At 41.1% G+C, this 18,501-nt stretch overlaps 1 protein-coding gene across 1 annotated transcript in view; it reads left to right on the top strand.

The window, feature by feature from the left end:
* SLC26A4 (solute carrier family 26 member 4) overlaps positions 1-18,501 on the top strand; it is a 31,900-nt gene that overhangs the window by 10,844 nt on the left and 2,555 nt on the right. Inside the window, exons 8-17 of the mRNA XM_032221611.1 lie at positions 598-745; positions 3,092-3,205; positions 5,105-5,182; positions 6,488-6,583; positions 8,691-8,797; positions 10,260-10,329; positions 11,743-11,835; positions 12,626-12,721; positions 15,287-15,517; positions 17,139-17,193. Of these exons, the coding sequence (XP_032077502.1) occupies positions 598-745; positions 3,092-3,205; positions 5,105-5,182; positions 6,488-6,583; positions 8,691-8,797; positions 10,260-10,329; positions 11,743-11,835; positions 12,626-12,721; positions 15,287-15,517; positions 17,139-17,193 (1,088 nt within the window). The remainder of the gene's footprint in view (positions 1-597; positions 746-3,091; positions 3,206-5,104; positions 5,183-6,487; positions 6,584-8,690; positions 8,798-10,259; positions 10,330-11,742; positions 11,836-12,625; positions 12,722-15,286; positions 15,518-17,138; positions 17,194-18,501) is intronic.

The following is an 18,501-nucleotide window of genomic DNA, read 5'->3' as shown; positions in this document are numbered from 1 at the left end:
TGTTAAGTGAATCACTGCAGTCGTTAAATTAGTAATACGGTTGTTGAGTGAATCACTGCAGTCGTTAAATTAGCAACATGGTTGTTAAGTGAATCACTGCTGTCGTTAAATTAGTTACACGATTGTTAAGTGAATCACTGCAGTCGTCAAATTAGTGACACGGTTGTTGAGTGAATCACTGCAGTCGTTAAATTAGTTACACGGTTGTTAAGTGAATCACTGCAGTCGTCAAATTAGTGACACGGTTGTTGAGTGAATCACTGCAGTCGTCAAATTAGTAACATGGTTGTTAAGTGAATCTGGATTCTCCGTTGATTTTGGCTTGTCCGAAGGTCACAAAAGGGGATCACACGACAGCCCCCCCCCTTGGGACACTGCAACGGTCATAAATGTGAGTCAGTTGTCAAGCTGTCTCCGAATGTCAATCACGTGACCATGGGGATGCAGCAACGGTTGTAAGTGTGAAAAATGGTCCCAAGTCACTTTTTCCGGTGCCGTTGAAACGTCCAAACGGTCACTAAGCGAAACGTTGTAAGTCGAGGAATACCGGTACAACTAACCAACGTGCATTTCTCTTCTGCTCCTTTTCCTCTTTAGATTTTTGCCTCCTCAACCTCCAGCTGTGGAGATGTTTGGAGACATGCTGGCCTCGTCTTTTTCCATCGCGATTGTGGCTTATGCGATCGCCGTCTCGGTGGGAAAGGTCTACGCCACCAAGTACGATTACGCCATTGATGGAAACCAGGTAGGCACCCTGTTACTGAAGGACGGTGGAACACGCAGCCAATCTGGAGTTTTCTTTCAGGAACTAAATATATGGACTGCTGGCCTATGCAGCCCCCTTTTTTTTTGGGGGGGGGGGTTCCTAAGAATTTTAAAATGTATAGCTGACATTGGCAGCTGGTAGAGAACCGTAGAATTAACAGAGCCGCCCTGCCCCATGAATAGAGATGGGCAGCCATGAAAATGAACTATGTCAAAATAAAGTCAAATAGAGTGAAGTGAAGTAAACTGAAGGAGTTTGCCATGCAAATGAATAAAATACGAAGAGTGAAGTGAAATAAAGGGAAGTGAAGCAGCCATGCAAATGGATAAAAATAATAAAATAAATAAAATAATAAATAAAGTAAAATAATAATAATAAAATAAATAATAAAATAATAAAATAATAAAACATAAAACAATAAAACAATAAAACAATAAAATAATAAAACAATAAAATAATAAAATAATAAAATAATAAAATAATAATAAAATAATAATAAAATAAAATAAAATAATAATATAATAATAAAATAAAATAAAATAAAATAATAATATAATAATAAAATAAAATAATAAAATAAAACAAAATAAAATAATGAAAGTGAAGTAGCAAATGAATAAAAATAATAAAATAAATAAAATAATAAATAAAGTAAAATAATAAAATAATAATAAAATGATAAAATAATAAAATAATAATAAAATAATAAATAAAATAAAATAATAATATAATAATAAAATAAAATAAAATAATAATATAATAATAAAATAAAATAATAAAATAAAACAAAATAAAATAATGAAAGTGAAGTAGCAAATGAATAAAAATAATAAAATAAATAAAATAATAAATAAAGTAAATAATAAAATAATAATAAAATGATAAAATAATAAAATAATAATAAAATAATAAAATAAAATAAAATAATAATATAATAATAAAATAAAATGAAATAATAATATAATAATAAAATAAAATAATAAAATAAAACAAAATAAAATAATGAAAGTGAAGTAGCAAATGAATAAAAATAATAAAATAAATAAAATAATAAATAAAGTAAAATAATAAAATAATAATAAAATGATAAAATAATAAAATAATAATAAAATAATAAAATAAAATAAAATAATAATATAATAATAAAATAAAATGAAATAATAATATAATAATAAAATAAAATAATAAAATAAAACAAAATAAAATAATGAAAGTGAAGTAGCAAATGAATAAAAATAATAAAATAAATAAAATAATAAATAAAGTAAAATAATAAAATAATAATAAAATGATAAAATGATAAAATGATAAAATGATAAAATGATAAAATGATAAAATGATAAAATGATAAAATGATAAAATGATAAAATGATAAAATGATAATAAAATAATAATAAAATAAAATAATAATATAATAATAAAATAAAATAAAAATAAAATAAAATAATAAAATAAAACAAAATAAAATAATGAAAGTGAAGTAGCGATGCAAATGAATAAAAATAATAAAAAATAAAATAAAAAATAAAATAATAAAATAATAAATAAAATAAAATAAAATAATGAAAGAAGTGAAGCAGCCATGCAAATGAATAAAAATAATAAAATAAAAAACAAAATATAAAATAAAATAATAAAATAAAATAAAGTAAAATAAAATAAAATAAAATAATGAAAGAAGTGAAGTAGCCATGCAAATGAATAAAATGAAGTGAAGTGAAATAAAGCAAAGTTAAGTTACGTTACGTTACATTAAGTTTCCAATCCAGAATTCCCAAGGCCTTTTGAGGAACTTTGAAGATGTCTGGACTTCAACTCCCAGAACTCCTCCCCACTCCTCTTACAGTTGCACCCGTTGACAAACAAGAATGGAAACCGCAGATCTCCTGCAACTAAATCTGAGCTTTACAAGAAGACCTTAGTCTTTAATCCCCGACCCACAACTATTCATTTAGAGACCCTTCAAAGTCACAGTGACCTTGAAAAAAGTGACTTCTCACTGGTCCTCACAACTGTCACAGCACAAGATCAAAATCCTGATGCGCGGCAACCTGCCTGTATCACATGATAGTCAGATGGTCACGTGATCACCATTTGCACCCCTCCCAGCCAGCTTCTGACAAGCAAAGTCAGTGATGGAAACCAGATTCACTTAATGAGCTCGTGATTCACTTAACAACAGGAGTGATTCACTTATCAACGGTGGCATAGAAATACCTGTACATTCTCCAAGCCTAATAAAATGTTGCCATGTACGATGAAGGACTTAGTTGTTGTTTTAGTTTTTATACATTGTTTGTTCATTCCCATTTTCTAACTTTCTAGGAATTTATCGCCTTTGGAATCAGCAATATTTTTTCAGGAGCCTTTTCCTGTTTCGCTGCTACCACCGCGCTGTCTCGCACTGCGGTCCAAGAAAGTACAGGTGGAAAAACTCAGGTATTTCATTTGGCTCAGGATGAAGAGATCTCTACTGCTTGCCCATCATTCTTGGAACTGATTTGGTGGAGCACATTTTGAACAACTCACCCAGAAAGTGGTATTCAGCCGGTTTGGACTGGTTCGCCCGAACTGATAGCGGAAATCTCAGGGGGGGGGCTGCCCCCCCCCCAGTTCTATGCCGTCCTATTTAGGCATGTTTTTGAGGCTAGGTGCATGCGTGGAAGGTGCACACGCAAGCAGAGCACATATGTGGAAGGCTGGGAGCATGCGCGGAAGGGGGCACGGGCATCTGCAAAGCAAGCGGGCGCACGGGCAGCGAACCATTGGTAACACAATGTGAAACACACCGCTGAAATCATCTGACGGTTGATGCTAGTTGCATCGTATTTTAACATAACACAAAGGAGGCGAAATCCTTCAAGAGACAAGATTATGGAATAATTGATGTAATTTATTCTTTTGCTGTAAAGTCAATTTGCAGGGACAACGCTGAATTTGGACATTGGCATCTGACTTGAATGATCAGAACAATCACTTTCATATTTATTTATGACGAGTTGATAGTTAAGGCGGAAGTCATGGTAGTTAAGGAGAATATTGTGGGGGGGGATTAAACTTTGGGCCCTTACAAAGTATTGTTTGGGCCCTTACAAAGAGATTGTTAGAAGCAGTGGTGGGTTGCCGGCGAGCAGGCAGTGGTTTGCAAGCGTTGCAGGCGGTGCTCCGGAGGGCCCACCCGAGCTTCTTACTTGTCCTTTAAGCTTTTGGTGCTTCCGTGCACTCACATGGCATGTATGGCGCATGCGCTACGCTACGCCAAGCAGCTGGAGCATTGTGGAGGTTTGCGGAAGCGTCGTAGGCAAGTATGACGCATGTGCGTGCCGCACGTCTCCATGTGGGTGACGCCAGGGCCGTTCCAACCATACCAGTTGGAACGGAATCCGGAACCCACCACTGGTTAGAAGACAATATAGAATTCTTTATTGGCCAAGTGTGGTTAGACACACAAAGAATTTGTTTCCGGTGCATAACCTCTCAGTGTGCATACAGCAATAGTGATAGATCATTTTCATAATCCCGTGATGGCGAACCGGGCACATATATGCCCAAAGTAGCCCACGAAGCCATGTCATCCGGCACGTGCGTCCTTGTCTGTTTGTCTTCCGGGTTTCTGGCGCGCATGCACACGCGATGATCCCCTGTCCTTTGTCCGTGTGGGCAGTGCCGAAAATCGGTGTGCGCATGCGCGCTGGCCAGCTGATTAACGGGTATGCTTGCGTGCTAGAACTTGGAAGTTCAGCTTTTCAGGAGTGTGATCCCTTGGAGCCCGCATCAGTGCCGAAAACCGGCCTGCACATGCGTGCCAGCCAGCTGATCGCTGGGCACGCATGTGCATTAGAACCCGGAAGTTTGGCTTTCTGGATTGTGGCCCTGACGAGCGTGTGCCCACGTGTGCGATGTTTCCGCACAACTTTTTCGGCCCTCGGTGCCGAAAAGTTTTGCCATCAGTGTCCTAGTCCAGTGTTTCTCAACCTTGGCAACTTGAAGATGCCTGGAGTTGAAGTCCAGGCATCTTCAAGTTGCCAAGGTTGAAAAACACTGTCCTAGTCATTGTAACATACATTTATCACAAAACATTAGAGACAACACTTAGTGATAATCATAAGCAATCAACATAAATCATACAAACATCAAGTTTCAAAATAGGGTTTAGAAATCACATTTCCTTGCATAACAACAAGAAGATTTTTTTTAAAAAAAGAAATCTGATTCTTTCAAAATGCTATTTTGACAACTTAGAATCTATGCTGAAAATAGCTGAGGTGTTTCCGCTTTGCATAAATATTCCTGAAAACGAACTTATTTTTTTGATGGTTCCAAATGTTTTATTTTCAGGTTGCCGGTATAATCTCAGCGTTTATCGTATTAATTGCTATTGTAGCCTTGGGGAAGCTGCTGGAACCTCTGCAAAAGGTATTTTGTTCTGAAATATTTTATTTAATATTTTGTGCTCCTGGTAAACAGAAATTCCTCTACTTTCTTAATGCCCCAACACTGGAAGTCTTTAAGAAGATGTTGGATAGCCAGTTGTCTGAAACGGAATAGGGTTTCCTGACCAGGCAGGGGGTTGGACTAGAAGACCTCCAAGGTCCCTTCCAACTCTGCTATTGCATTGTATTGTATTGTATTTACAAGTGCTATGAAATTGTCCTCTTATCCACCGGACATATAGTAGTCTTCAACGATCGCAACCAAAATTTCCATTACTAAGCAAGATGGTTGTTCAGCGAGTCCCGCCCGATTTTATGAACTTTTTTGTCACAGTAGTTATTGCCATTGTTAAATGAATCCATTGGTCATTAAGAGAAACCAGTTTACCCATTGTCTTGGTTTACCCTTGGTAAACTTGGTAACAAAAATTTTAAAAGTGCAAAAGCCATCTCATAACTTTGGCATTCAAGAAAAACATCCTTGTTTTCTTCCCTCAAGAAAATATATTATATACAGGCCTTCCTCGACTTACGACCACAATTGAGCCCCAAAATTGTTACTGTTCTGTTCTGTTCTGCTCTGTCTACGCTACTCTACTCTATTCCTTTTTCTCTTTATTTTTTCTTTTTCATTTTTTTCTTTTTGTATGTTAACATTTCAACTAGATTAAAAACACAGTAAACTATCTTCCAGCTTCATCTATTTCCTTGCAATGCTATGGCATTCAAATTTGCACCCATCTGCTATTGTATTGTATTGTATTGTATTGTATTGTATTGCATTGCATTGCATTGCATTGCATTGCATTGCATTGCATTGCATTGCATTGCATTGCATTGCATTGCATTGCATTGCATTGCATTAATAACACAGGTCAGGTCCTGTTGTGGAAATAAAATCGAAGGGAATCCTTAAATTAGTGCTTCAAGGAAAAAGAATATCTGTAGCTCTATAGTCCCAAATGTGCTTTTTCAGGAGGCAACTGGACTTCCTTGCTTTTTTCCTTGAAGATGTTTCGCTTCTCATCCGAGAAGCTTCTTCAGCTCTGAACTTTGATCCCATGATGCTACAAAGGTTGTAAAAATATGAAAAACGGGTGTAAAAGTCACATTTTTTTCAGTGCCGTTATAACTTGGAACGGTCACTAAATGAATTGCTTCAAGGCGAGAACTACCTGTATCTTCTTTAGGAATCTCTCAAAGGGATTTTTACTCCCCCCCCAAAACAACAACAACAACAACAACAACAACAACAACAGGCTAATGTTTCTTTCTCCTCTCTTCGTAGTCTGTTTTGGCAGCTGTGGTCATTGCAAACCTGAAAGGGATGTTTATGCAAGTATGTGACGTCCCTCGTTTATGGAGGCAGAGCAAAGCAGACGCTGTGAGTCCAGTTTTGTTCGCGAAGAACGTAGAGTTATCGGTCACGCTTGAATTCATCTCTTCCCTATTTAAGCAGCCGCCTTTCGTTTTGTTTAATAACGAATCCTTCGCTCGGAATCTCATGTCTCTGAAGGGGGGTAGGGGGAGAAACAAAAAAGTGTTTTTTGATTATTCCAGTAAATTTTCTGACCATTGACAATCACTGTGTCAGGCAAGGAAAACCAGGCCAGAGGTGAGTTGCTCCCGCTTCGGCCCGGATCGAGCAAACCAGTAGCGGCAGCGGCGGGAGCTCCGCCCACCTGCCCGGGAAGCTTCTGAGCATGTGCAGAAGTGTCATGTGGGAGCTGCGTGCGTACACACCAGCTTTGCACCTTCCTCCTGTCAATTAGAAGAAAGGACTGTAGCCTTACTTTCCTCCTAATGTGCTAGTCGTCTCTAGCGAGCATTTATACATTTTTCTGCAGCCATCCTCTTGAGAGCATGATAAATATTACTGAAGCTTCCTCAGTAGAAACATAGCTATGTAGGAAGCAGAGGTGGATTCCTACCAGTTGGACTGGTTCGGACCGGTTTGGCTGAACAGGTAGTACCTCGGCCACCCACGGATCCGAACTGGTTCTATCGGCGGCCATCTTGTTTTTTACCTACTGCGCATGCACACGTGTGATGCGCGTCCCTGAACCAACCGGCAATAAAAGAATCCAGAACCCACTGGTTCTGGATTCTTTTACTGCCGGTTGGTTCAGGGACGTGCATCACGGGTGTGCATGCGCAGTAGGTAAAAAACAAGATGGCCGCCGATAGAACCAGTTTGGATCCATGGATGACCGTGGGAGTAACTCCATGGAAGTTACTATCTATTCGGCCGAACCGGTCCGAACCAGTCCAACTGGTAGGAATCCACCTCTGCTTCCTACATAGCTATGTTTCTACTGAGGAAGCTTCAATAATATTTATCATGCTCTCAAGAGGATGGCTGCAGAAAAATGTATAAATGCTCGCTAGAGAAGACTAGCACATTAGGAGGAAAGTAAGGCTACAGTCCTTTCTTCTAATTGACGGAAGGAAGGTGCAAAGATTGTGTGTTATCCTCCAGTGTGAACTTTCTAACCTTGCCCCATTAAATCCATATTGGGTAGCTGTTGTGACTCAGCAGATGTCTGCTGTGACTCTTTTCGGGATACCAGATTCATTATGCAGCTGGGGCTTGTGGGAGGCAGGTTTGGAGATAAAAGGACGGATGCTGCCACGCCCTAGTTGCAGGAGTCAACATACGTTCCTTCGTGTGTTCCTTGTTTGGTACAACATTGCTTGATTATTCATCGTGATTTATGGAAGATACACTTGGATAAGTGCTTTCTGCTTCTTGTAACCCTGATTCAAGGCTACACTGGAGAAGTGCATTGCTTGTAAGAGTTTTTGTTTTACATTCTTGTCGGAGACTTGTATTTAATGTTATTTTTGGGCTCGAAGCCAGTTTGAACTGTGAACTGATAAAGAAAAGTTCCTTTTAAGTTTATTTGTCTGACCGTTCGTTAAGAGCCGTGAAGGGGGGACAGAACAGGTAGCCATTCTTCAACAGTAATAAAGCGGTGTTAACCTCTTCACATTCCAGAAAATAAGATTAAATAAAAATGAGGCTAAGACAGAAACGTATCAATTCAGGTTGATATATATATGGGTAGTCCTTGACTTACGACTTACAATTGAGGCCAACGTTTCTGTTGTTAAGTGAAACATTTGCTAAGTGAGTTTTGCCCCGTTTTATCACTTTTCTTGCCACTGTTGTTAAGTGAATCGCTGCAGTTTGATAAGTTAGCCACACGGTTGTTAAGTGAATCTGGCTTCCCCATTGACTTTGCTTGTTCACAAAACATTATCCCATGACCCCGGGCTACTACGACCGTCATAAATACGAACCAGTTGCCAAGCATCTGAATTTTGATCACACGGGGGATGCTACAAAGTGTGAAAAACCATCATGAATCATTTTTCATTTTACGTCGTAACTTTGAACTGTCACTAAATGAACTGTCGTAAGTCGAGGACTACCTGCACTGTAATGCCTAGTGGGTTTAATTAACATCTCCCATCTATTTCTTTTCCAGATGATCTGGGTTTTCACATGCGTAGCATCCATCATCCTTGGATTGGATTTAGGATTACTTGCCGGGTTGATATTTGCACTGCTAACAGTTGTGCTGAGGGTTCAGTTGTGAGTATAATAATCTTTAAAAAGAATGTTGCACCCAAGACAGGGAAATGATTGCAAATCCTTGCACAGATGGAGGTGTTTTTTCCAAGCATGAAGTGCTATAAAAGCTGCCATCGCTTTTGCTGTTACAGATACTTCTCGACTTACAAACAATTCACTTAGCAACTGTTCGAAGTTGGTGGATCCGAGAGCCCGCAGGGTAGAGAAAAGACGAGAGCCAAGGAGATCTGCTAGCTTACTTGGGAAAAGGCTCGCCCATCTTGATGGGGCTGTACTGGAAAGCTATTTATCATGATAGGCGGAGGGAGGGGTTGCTGGGATCAACGTGTTTGGATTCTACCAGTATGTGTTTGTTTCTTGTGCTTCCGGCCTTGGAGACTGGTGGACTTATTTCTTGGAGCCACTTTCCATGGTTTTATGGATTATCGGCCATTGCCTTGAGGATTGAACTTGGCGTGCTTGTGGCTGGATTTGGGACAGTTCTGAGGTTGGGAGAGGATTTCTGGGGAATATGATTAATCTCTCCAAACACACACTTCTCTCTGTGTGTGAGTGAGTGGGGCAGTCCACCAGGCCAAACTGAAATACGCCCACGAGAGCTCGGCAAGAGAAGTTTGGAGTCTCCAAGGCGCAAAGTTAAGCATGAAACACAAGAAACAAACGCATACTGGTAGAACCCAAACACGTTGATCCCAGAAACCCCTCCCTCTGCCTGTCGTGATAAATAGCTTTCCAGTACAGCCCCATCAAGATGGGTGAGCCTTTTGCCAAGTAAGCTAGCAGATCTCCTTGGCTCTCGTCTTTTCTCTGCCCTGCGGGCTCTCGGATCCACCACAGAAGGCAGTTGTTGTTCTTCCTCTTCACTGACCTGCAGGCTGTCCTCAGCCGAAGCCTCCTGTAAATCTCTTTCGGCCAGCAGTTCAGAGTCGTTCATTAACCGGTCCTTGAGCTTATTATCGTTGCGGCATCCCCAAGGTCACATGATCAAAAATCTGGGCACTTGGCAACTGGTTGCAGCATCCTGGGTTCACGTGGTCGCTATTTGTGACCTTGCCAGTTTCTGACAAGCAAAATCAATGGGAGAAGCCTGATTCGCTTAATAGCGGCATGATTCAATGATTCACTTAACTGCAATAATTCACTTAACAACCAGGGCAAAAAAAAAAAAAGTTGCAAAATATGCTGTGACTCACTTAACAATCACCTTGCTTACCAATGCAAATTCTGCTCCCAATTGTGGTCGTAAGTCGAGGACTACCTGTATTTGACAAGTTAGGTTGTCAGTTATGGCTCAGCGACCATTGATTGCAAGAAACGTTATATATTCCTCGCAGTCATTGTTTCCAACAAATTTTGAATATTCCTCACAACCGTTGTTTTGCAACAAATTCTGTATTGTATATTACGTGTGTTTAATTTTTAAATCTTTATCCTGATCAATGTTTTATTTTGTTTTTTTCAGTCCTTCCTGGGGTAAACTTGGTAACATTCCTGGCACGGATCTATATAAGAACATCAAAGAATACAAAAGCGTAAGACTGTCTAGCAAACTAATATTTCAAATACTCAGAGGGAAAAACGATGTTGTAAGATTTATTTCAAAGTTGTCTACTCTCTTCTTAAAAACCTCCAGTGATGGAGTAGCCACAACTTCTGGCGTCAAGCCATTTTACCAGGGTTTTTTTTCTGAACCTAAAGCAAATGAAATAAAAACTTGGTGGACGTGTGCTTTTGCAAAAAAATACTGGACAAAAATAAAAGACTGGCTCGAAGAGATTATTACACACCCAATAGAACTAAAACCAGAACTATTTTTATTAGGAATAATTAAGGGGAACCGTTCTGACCACCTCCTCCATCCAGTAACAAATGCCGAGACAAGCTTAACTCGAATGTACTTTAATAGCAAGAAACCAAAACCTCGGTGGCTGAAAGCCAAGCAAATGAACAGATAAGGACCTTGGCAGCAACTCAGACAAACCTTGGCAGCAATCCAGCCTGCCAAGTTAGTTACAACAGTTCTCTTTAGTCAATGCATTGACTTCTGCAAGAGGGGCGTGTGCACAAGCAGTCTTTTTTATAGTCTGGAGAGGAGCCTAATGACCACCAGCTGAGCGCAATTACCTCCTGTACTTGCGCAACTGTTCCTGACGCCTATTAGCTCTTTGATTCCGGGCATCCAGGAACTACTCACTGCTGGCTTCTGGATCACTCTCCCTTGTCTCCTCCCCACTGGTCCAAGGCTCAGGCGCCACCTGGTGGCCAACCATTCTCTCTGCGCCCTGCTCGGAGTCGGAACCCTATCCAGGGTCCTCCACATCCTCCAGGGCTGACTCATAGGGCCCCTCGCTCTCGGAGTCTGGTGGCAGCTCCAACGGCTCCTGTTAGGCCACAACAGGGAACTATGAGGAAAAAAACCTAAATACCTATGTAATACTACACGTAATCACGGCAGCAAGAATCACATACGCACAGAACTGGAAAAATAAATATATACGCCAAGAGAAGGAAACGTGATTAAAAAAAAAATACTGGAATGCGCCAAAATGGGCAGACTCACAAAAGAGCTAAAGAGGAATCCACTTAGTATGGAACTTGTGGTACAAATGGCTAGAGGAAAGAGGTAAAAAGTAGGAAGGCAATAAAGGGAAGAAAAATGATCAAGAGACCAGAAAATAAATACAAAACTGCAGAATTAATAAGAGGGGAAAACATAAAATAGATTGTATTTAAAAACAGTACGAAATGAGAAATACAAGAGAATCAGATGTCTGTAAAAGATGCCTTTATGTAAAAGGTGTATTTATATAGAGATAGATGTATAAGGTATATATTCTGTAGATAGAAGAAACATAATGGATATTTAAAAGATGTAGAAGTGTTGCAAAGAGGATAAAAATGTATATTGAAAACAATTTTTAAAAACCTTATTTTTTTCCCAACAGGTTGCTGAACCTGAAGGAGTGAAGATTCTCAAGTTCTCGAGTCCCATCTTTTATGCTAATATCGACGGCCTAAGAAGCAGTGTCAAATCTACTGTAAGTAGTCATGTTTTTGAAGGGGGTGCTATTGAGGGCTTCTCAAAACACAACAACAGTGTCCAGTGTGAAGTTTAGCAGGGATGAAGTTTGTTGAAATGAAAGGAGGAGGAAGAGGAGGAGGAGGAGGACAAGGACCACTGTGGGATTCTGAGTTGGTGCTCTCTGAGCTTGGTGGTTTTCTTGCAGGCGTTTCATGGCCCAACTAGGTAACATCATCAGTGCTGGTAGGGAGTGGTGTTTGCAGAGAGGAGGAGGAGGAGGAGGAGGAGGAGGAGGAGGAGGAGGAGGAGGAGGAGGAGGAGGAGGAGGAGGAGGAGGACGACGACTGTGGGGTCCTTGGTGCTCTCCGAGTTCGGTGGCATTCTTGCAGACGTTTCAAGACCCAACTGGGCAATATCATCAGTGCTAGAAGGGAGGGAGTTTTCCAGGGAGGAGGAGAACTATGGGGTCCCTGATGCTCTCAGAGTTTTGTGGTGTTCTTGCAGACCTTTCATAACCTATCTGGGCTATATTATCAGTGCTACAAGGGAGGGAGGCTTGCAGAGAGGAGGAGGAGGAGAGGGAGGGGGAGACAGACCTGGAAATGGATGGTAACTGACTAAGAAACTGCTCAGGAATGCTTGTTTTCTTCCTGAAATTCTGGGCTGGATGAGCGTCAGCGTATAAATGTATAAAAAAAACAATTGAGGCTCATTATTTTTAATGGATTGTGGCTAAGGTGTTTCATTTCCTGCCCCCTGTGTAAACACAACTAAAATAATAAAATGACCAAATTTGCTCTTTGAAGGTGGGATTCGATGCCGTCCGGGTTTACAACAAAAGGCTGAAGGCTTTGAGAAAAATACAGAAGCTCATCAAGAAAGGAAAATTAAAAGCAACCAAAGTAATGTGCCAATCTTTATTCTTCACTCAATTCGCTTCAAATTGGGTTTTATCGTGGGCAATACGATTCGAAATTATTTTTCTCTTGTTTTTACATGCAACCTGTTGTTGTTTTTAAATTTTACTTTTAATTACTTGGAGGCACCAAAATCTAATTAGCAAGCGAGTCTCGAGATCCTCGTGAATTTCCACAGCCAAACTTTATCCACACTTCATTTCCCTTTCTCTCGCTTTCTCTGCCTGTGTACGTCTGCCTTAATGTTGAATCTCACGTGCCCAAGTAAAATATTTACAAAACAGAGCGTTCAAAACAATACAAACTGTATTTTCATACTGCACACCACCCAAAGTCACTTTTTGGAATGAGATGGGTGGGCTCTACGTTTGATTAATAAGTAAATAAAAACCACATTTTAAAAAAAGGGGAAACAAAAGGCAGCAAAATAATCTAGAATAGCAAGAATGAAGGAGTATGCACTCAAGATGCAACCATTTGTTTAATGGCTGTTACTTATGCATTTTTCACCCTAACGACCGTTGCAGCATCCCCATGGTCACATGATCAAAATTCAGGTGCTTGGCAACTGACTCATATTTATGACGGTTGCAGTGTCCCCAGGTCGTGTGGCAGCACCTTTTACGACTTTCTGTCTAGCACAGTCTCTGGGGAAATAAGATTCACTTAACAACCATGCTCGTAACTTAACAACTGCAGCGATTCACGTAATGACTGTGGCACAGTAGGTCATAAAATGGGGCAAAACCCAATAAGTGTCTTGCTTAGCAATGGAAATTTTGGGCTCCGTTGTGGTCATAAATCGAGGACAGCCAGTACAAAGTACAGCAGAAGTATTTGTGGGCCATGGATTCCTACATGAAGAAACTGGGACATTCCCTGAAAAAAACATAATAACTTGCATCCTTGGACGAAATTTGAGAGATTAAATCCGTGATGGCAAACCGTGGCGCATGGAGCCTTTTCGGCCGTTGCCCAAAGCTCAGCTCTACTGCTCATGCGCACGCACCTCCCTCCAGCCAGCTGATTTTCGGGTCTCCACCACGCATCTGGGAAACGTCCGTGCATACGCAGGGGGTTGGGGAAGTGCGGGGCGGCATGGTGCCCCCCTCTTCGCGTGGCCCGTTTTTGGTCCCAGGAGGCTTCAGGGACGCCCGCTAGGACAAAAACAGGGCACGGGGAAGTCACACGCAGGCATGGAGGGGCAGGGGGGGCACAGGGGTCACGTGCGCATGTGCAGGGGAGCGGGGGCATTGCATCACTGGTGTGGGCGCCCGTGCGTGCACACGCTGTCAGCACATGAGGAGAAAAAGGTTAGCCGTCACTGGATTGAATCATGAAACTAAAGAGTTACAGAGCTCAGAAAGAACCTGAAGAGAGAAATGCATCCGAGTTAGAACATCTAGATCAGGCAATAAAGTTGACTACAGAGAAGATTCGAGATAAGAAAATTGACTTGGGATCAAAGCAAAACCCGGAATGTGATAATGCCGCTAGAAGCCACAATTGGGAGGGCAGAACATTGGTGAAGAATTTTCAACTGGAAGAAGGGGAATGATCAGACGACCTCGTTCAACCAGTTCCAAGTGGGGAGAAAGACCCTGGAAACAAGGCAGCTGTTTGGAAAGATGGATTGGCCCAAAGCAGAGGTGGTATTCAGCAGGTTCTGACCGGTTCTGGAGAACCGGTAGCGGAAATTTTGAGTAGTTCAGAGAACCGGTAAATATCACCTCTGGCTGGCCTCGCCCCCATCTATTCTCTGCCTCCCGAGTCACAGCTGATTGGGAGGGAATGAAGAATTTGCTGTAACCTTCCCCTGCCCACCATGCCACGCCCACCAAGCCGCTCCCACAGAACCTGTAGTAAAAAATGTTTAATCCCACCACTGGCCCGAAACCACCTGCCAGGTTTTGTGACTACAGGAAACTAGAACTCACCATTGCCTACTTTCTAGCCCGGTGCCTTAATCAGTGATGGCTAACCTTTTTTCCTATCGAGTGCCAAAAGCGGGGGGAGCGCAGCGGGGTCGTGCGTGTGGAGACCGTCCTCCCCGCTCATGCGCGTGCAACCCCCCATTCGTGCATGCCCTCCCCGCTGCCCTCCCCCCTGCTTTTGGCACGCGATGGAATGGTGGTCCTGCTTTTCGCCCTCCCCAGGCTGCAGAGGCTTTCTAGGAGCCTGGGGAGGGTGAAAATGGCCTCCCCTGCCCCCCGCAGACCCTCCAGAGGCTGGAAACGGCCCGTTTTCTGACTTCTGGGTTGCTGACAGGGCAATGCTCCACGTACCCTAAGAAACGGGCTCTGCGTGCCACCCTGGGGCTCGCCTTCACGCCTCTAGATTCCACTGATTTGGTTTTTAAACAATGGGCCATCAATTCTATTCCCAGGAAAGTTTCTGTACAGTATCTTGACTTACGCAAAGAAAATACGAAGTTATTAGCTTTGCCACGAGTTGATTAGAACTATTTTGTTGTGGAGGTGGGGGGAATCTGTATTTTTATACCTTTGTAATTAAAGAAGGTGGTAAACATGGTATCTGTCTCCGTATTAGAATGGTATTATCAGTGATTCTGGTACTGTGAATGAAGGCTTTGAATCTGACGACGACCCAGAAGACCCTGTAGATCCAGGCATCCCAACCAAAGAAATGGAGATCCAGGTGGACTGGAACGCAGAACTTCCCGTCAAAGTAAACGTCCCGCAAGTGCCACTACACAGCCTAATTTTTGACTTTGGAGCTGTCTCGTTCATGGATGTAGTAGCCGTCAGAGTAATGAAAGCGGTAAGACTGTTTTCTCGTTTTCCCCATCGATCTACGGTTAAAATTAGATCATTCGAGAGGGATCAGATATGCAAAAGAAGTCTAACGTGTTGCAAAGATGCGAAGTTTGCATAAACAAAATAAAAAGTTTTCTTAAACACAAAAAAAAAGAGAGGGATCTTGGAGTCCTAGTGGACAACCATTTAAAGATGAGCCAGCCGTGTGCAACAGCTGCCAAAAAAGCCAACACAGTTCTAGGCTGCATCAACAGAGGGATAGAATCAAGACCATGCGAAGTGTTAATACCACTTTATAATGCTTTGGTAAGGCCACACTTGGAATCCTGCACCCAGTTTTGGTCGCCACGATGTAGAAAGGATGTGGAGACTCTAGAAAGAGTGCAGAGAAGAGCAACAAAGAGGATTAGGGGACTGGAGACTAAAACATATGAAGAACGGTTGCAGGAACTGGGTCTGTCTAGTTTAATGAAAAGAAGGACTAGGGGAGACATGATAGCAGTCTTTCAATATCTCAGGGGCTGCCACAAAGAAGAGGGAGTCAAGCTATTCTCCAAGGCACCTGAGGGCAGGACAAGAAGCAATGGGTGGAAACTAATCAAGGAGAGAAGCAGCTTAGAAATGAGGAGAAATTTCCTGACAGTTAGAACAATGAATTAACTTGCCTCCAGAGGTTGTAGGTGCTCCATCACTGGAAGTTTTTAAGAAGAGATTGGACAACCATTTGTCTGTAGTGGTGCAGGGTTTCCTGCCTAAGGAGGGGGTTGGACTAGAAGACCTCCAAGGTCCCTTCCAACTCTGCTATTCTATTTAAAGCTACAGGGATACTAATCGTTCCGTCACTCTTTCGTGGTTTCTACAAGCTTCAGAATGTATAGAATAATAGAACAGAATAACAGCATTGGAAGGGACCTTGGAGGTCTTCTAGTCCAACCTCCTGCTATAATTAGATAGTGACCACACTGGAGGAATTATGGTTGAATTCCCCTACCAAGATAATTCGAATTGATGCAGTTACCTTTTCCCTATTTTGACACCCAAATGCCTAGGAATCCTAATTGTCAGTTGTGACCTAGAATGCGGTGTTAAGATTTTAATGATGTGTTTGGCGATTCCCAGTTTAGAGATTGTAAAGAAATCTCTCAGTTGCATTCAATTTATCCACGTGAGGTCCTTGGTGCTCTCTGATCTTGGTGGTTTAGAATTGAACTGTGGTGTCCTTGGCTGTTTTCTTGCAGACGTTTCACTACCAAACTAAGCAACATCATCAGGGCTACCAGTGTTATTTATTCAGCACTGATGATGTTACCTAGTTGGTAGTGAAACGTCTGCAAGAAAACAGCCAAGGACACCACAGTTCAATTCTGACCTCCAAATTTTATCTTCTGTCGTCACGTCATCATTTATCCAAACATAAAAGATTATCTTTACTACTGTGTCAATTCCGATCGAACCTTTAAATTAGTACTTTTATCACTGCCACCTTTAAATGGCTCCGTGTGCTAGATTTACAGATTTAAATCATGCCTGAATCAGAAAAATGAATTCTGAAAACACCCTCCAGTGTTCCCCATGTGTCCTTAAAGCTGTGTTTAAAATAACGCCCATCTTTTTTTTTTTTACAGATTGTCAAAGAGTTCAAGAGAATTGATGTGTCAGTGTACATCGCATCACACCTAGGTAAATAAAAATCCGCACATTATTACAGCTTTTATTTGTTACAGGGAAACAGAGTACAGAGAATGGTGTGGGGGAATTGTTTTGCCTGGAGGAAATAATTCTGAAAGTAATGATGTTAATGACCTCCCACTGCAAACCTAATTATATTCTCAGCCCTTCAATTTTTATATCCATCAAGTTAACAACATTGCAGAATTCACAATAAATCTCCCTCCTATGACCACAATTTGGCCCGAAATTTTCTGTTGCTGAGACATTTGTTAAGTGAGTTTTGCCCCATTTTATGACCTTGCTTGCTATAGTTGTTAAAATGAATCACTGCAGTTGTTAAGTCATTTTTTTCAGTGTCATTGTAACTTTGAACAGTCACTAAATGACTTGTTATAAGTCGAGGACTGCCTGTATTCTATACATTAATTTAGTCCCCATTTTCCTAGGTAAACACCAATGCACTGTAATCCATATTTGTTCTTACACGTTATATCTTTGTACAATATGTTGTGTCAACAGTATTTTGAAATAAGCTTATTATGGAATCGGAGCTAAACTTTCTAAAGAGTTTTTTGAAATTACTTTTTTTTAAAAAGAGTCCTTTTCATGAGCTTACTATTTACTGCTTCAATAAGGTAGAATTTTCAGAAGTTTATTTTACTTATTTATTCTGTTAATGGAAGGAAAAAACTATTTTATGACAATAGTTAGAGATGGATGGATGGATGGGTTGGTTGGTTGGTTGGATGGATAGATGGATGGATGGATGGATGGATGGATGGATGGATGGATGGATGGATGGATGGAGTGGTGGGATTCAAATAATTTAACAACTGGTTCTCTGCCCTAATGACCATCTGGGTAGGTGGGGCTCAGTGGCCACGTGACTGGGTGGGTGTGGCCAACTCAACGTCACTCTTACAATGTAATTAGGGTTAACCAGAGAGGCAGTTTCTGTAAACAGGGAAATTGAGATTAGAAACAACACCAGAATGTTTCCTTCCTGCCTTCCTTACAGGATTAGCCCTATAAAGTGGAAAAAAACAAAAAGAGATTTCTTCCAACAATCGGTTCTCTGAACTACTTAGAAAGTTACCAACCGGTTCTCCCGAATAGGTGCGAACCGGCTGAATCCCACACTGGATGGATGGACAGATGATAGAGGGAGAGAAACAGGACAGAACAGAGATACAGATAGATAGATGGTAGCGATAGATGGATATATGACAGAGAAATACATGGATAGATGATAGAAAGAAGGTAAATAGATGATAGGGAAAAAAAGAGAGATAGAAAGAGAGAGAGTTTTTAACAGGT

Source organism: Thamnophis elegans, chromosome 7 (assembly GCF_009769535.1).
Source record: "Thamnophis elegans isolate rThaEle1 chromosome 7, rThaEle1.pri, whole genome shotgun sequence".
Classification (NCBI taxonomy): Eukaryota; Metazoa; Chordata; class Lepidosauria; order Squamata; family Colubridae; genus Thamnophis; species Thamnophis elegans.
The sequence above is the reverse complement of the archived record's forward strand: the minus strand, read 5'-3'. Positions and strand labels throughout refer to the sequence as shown.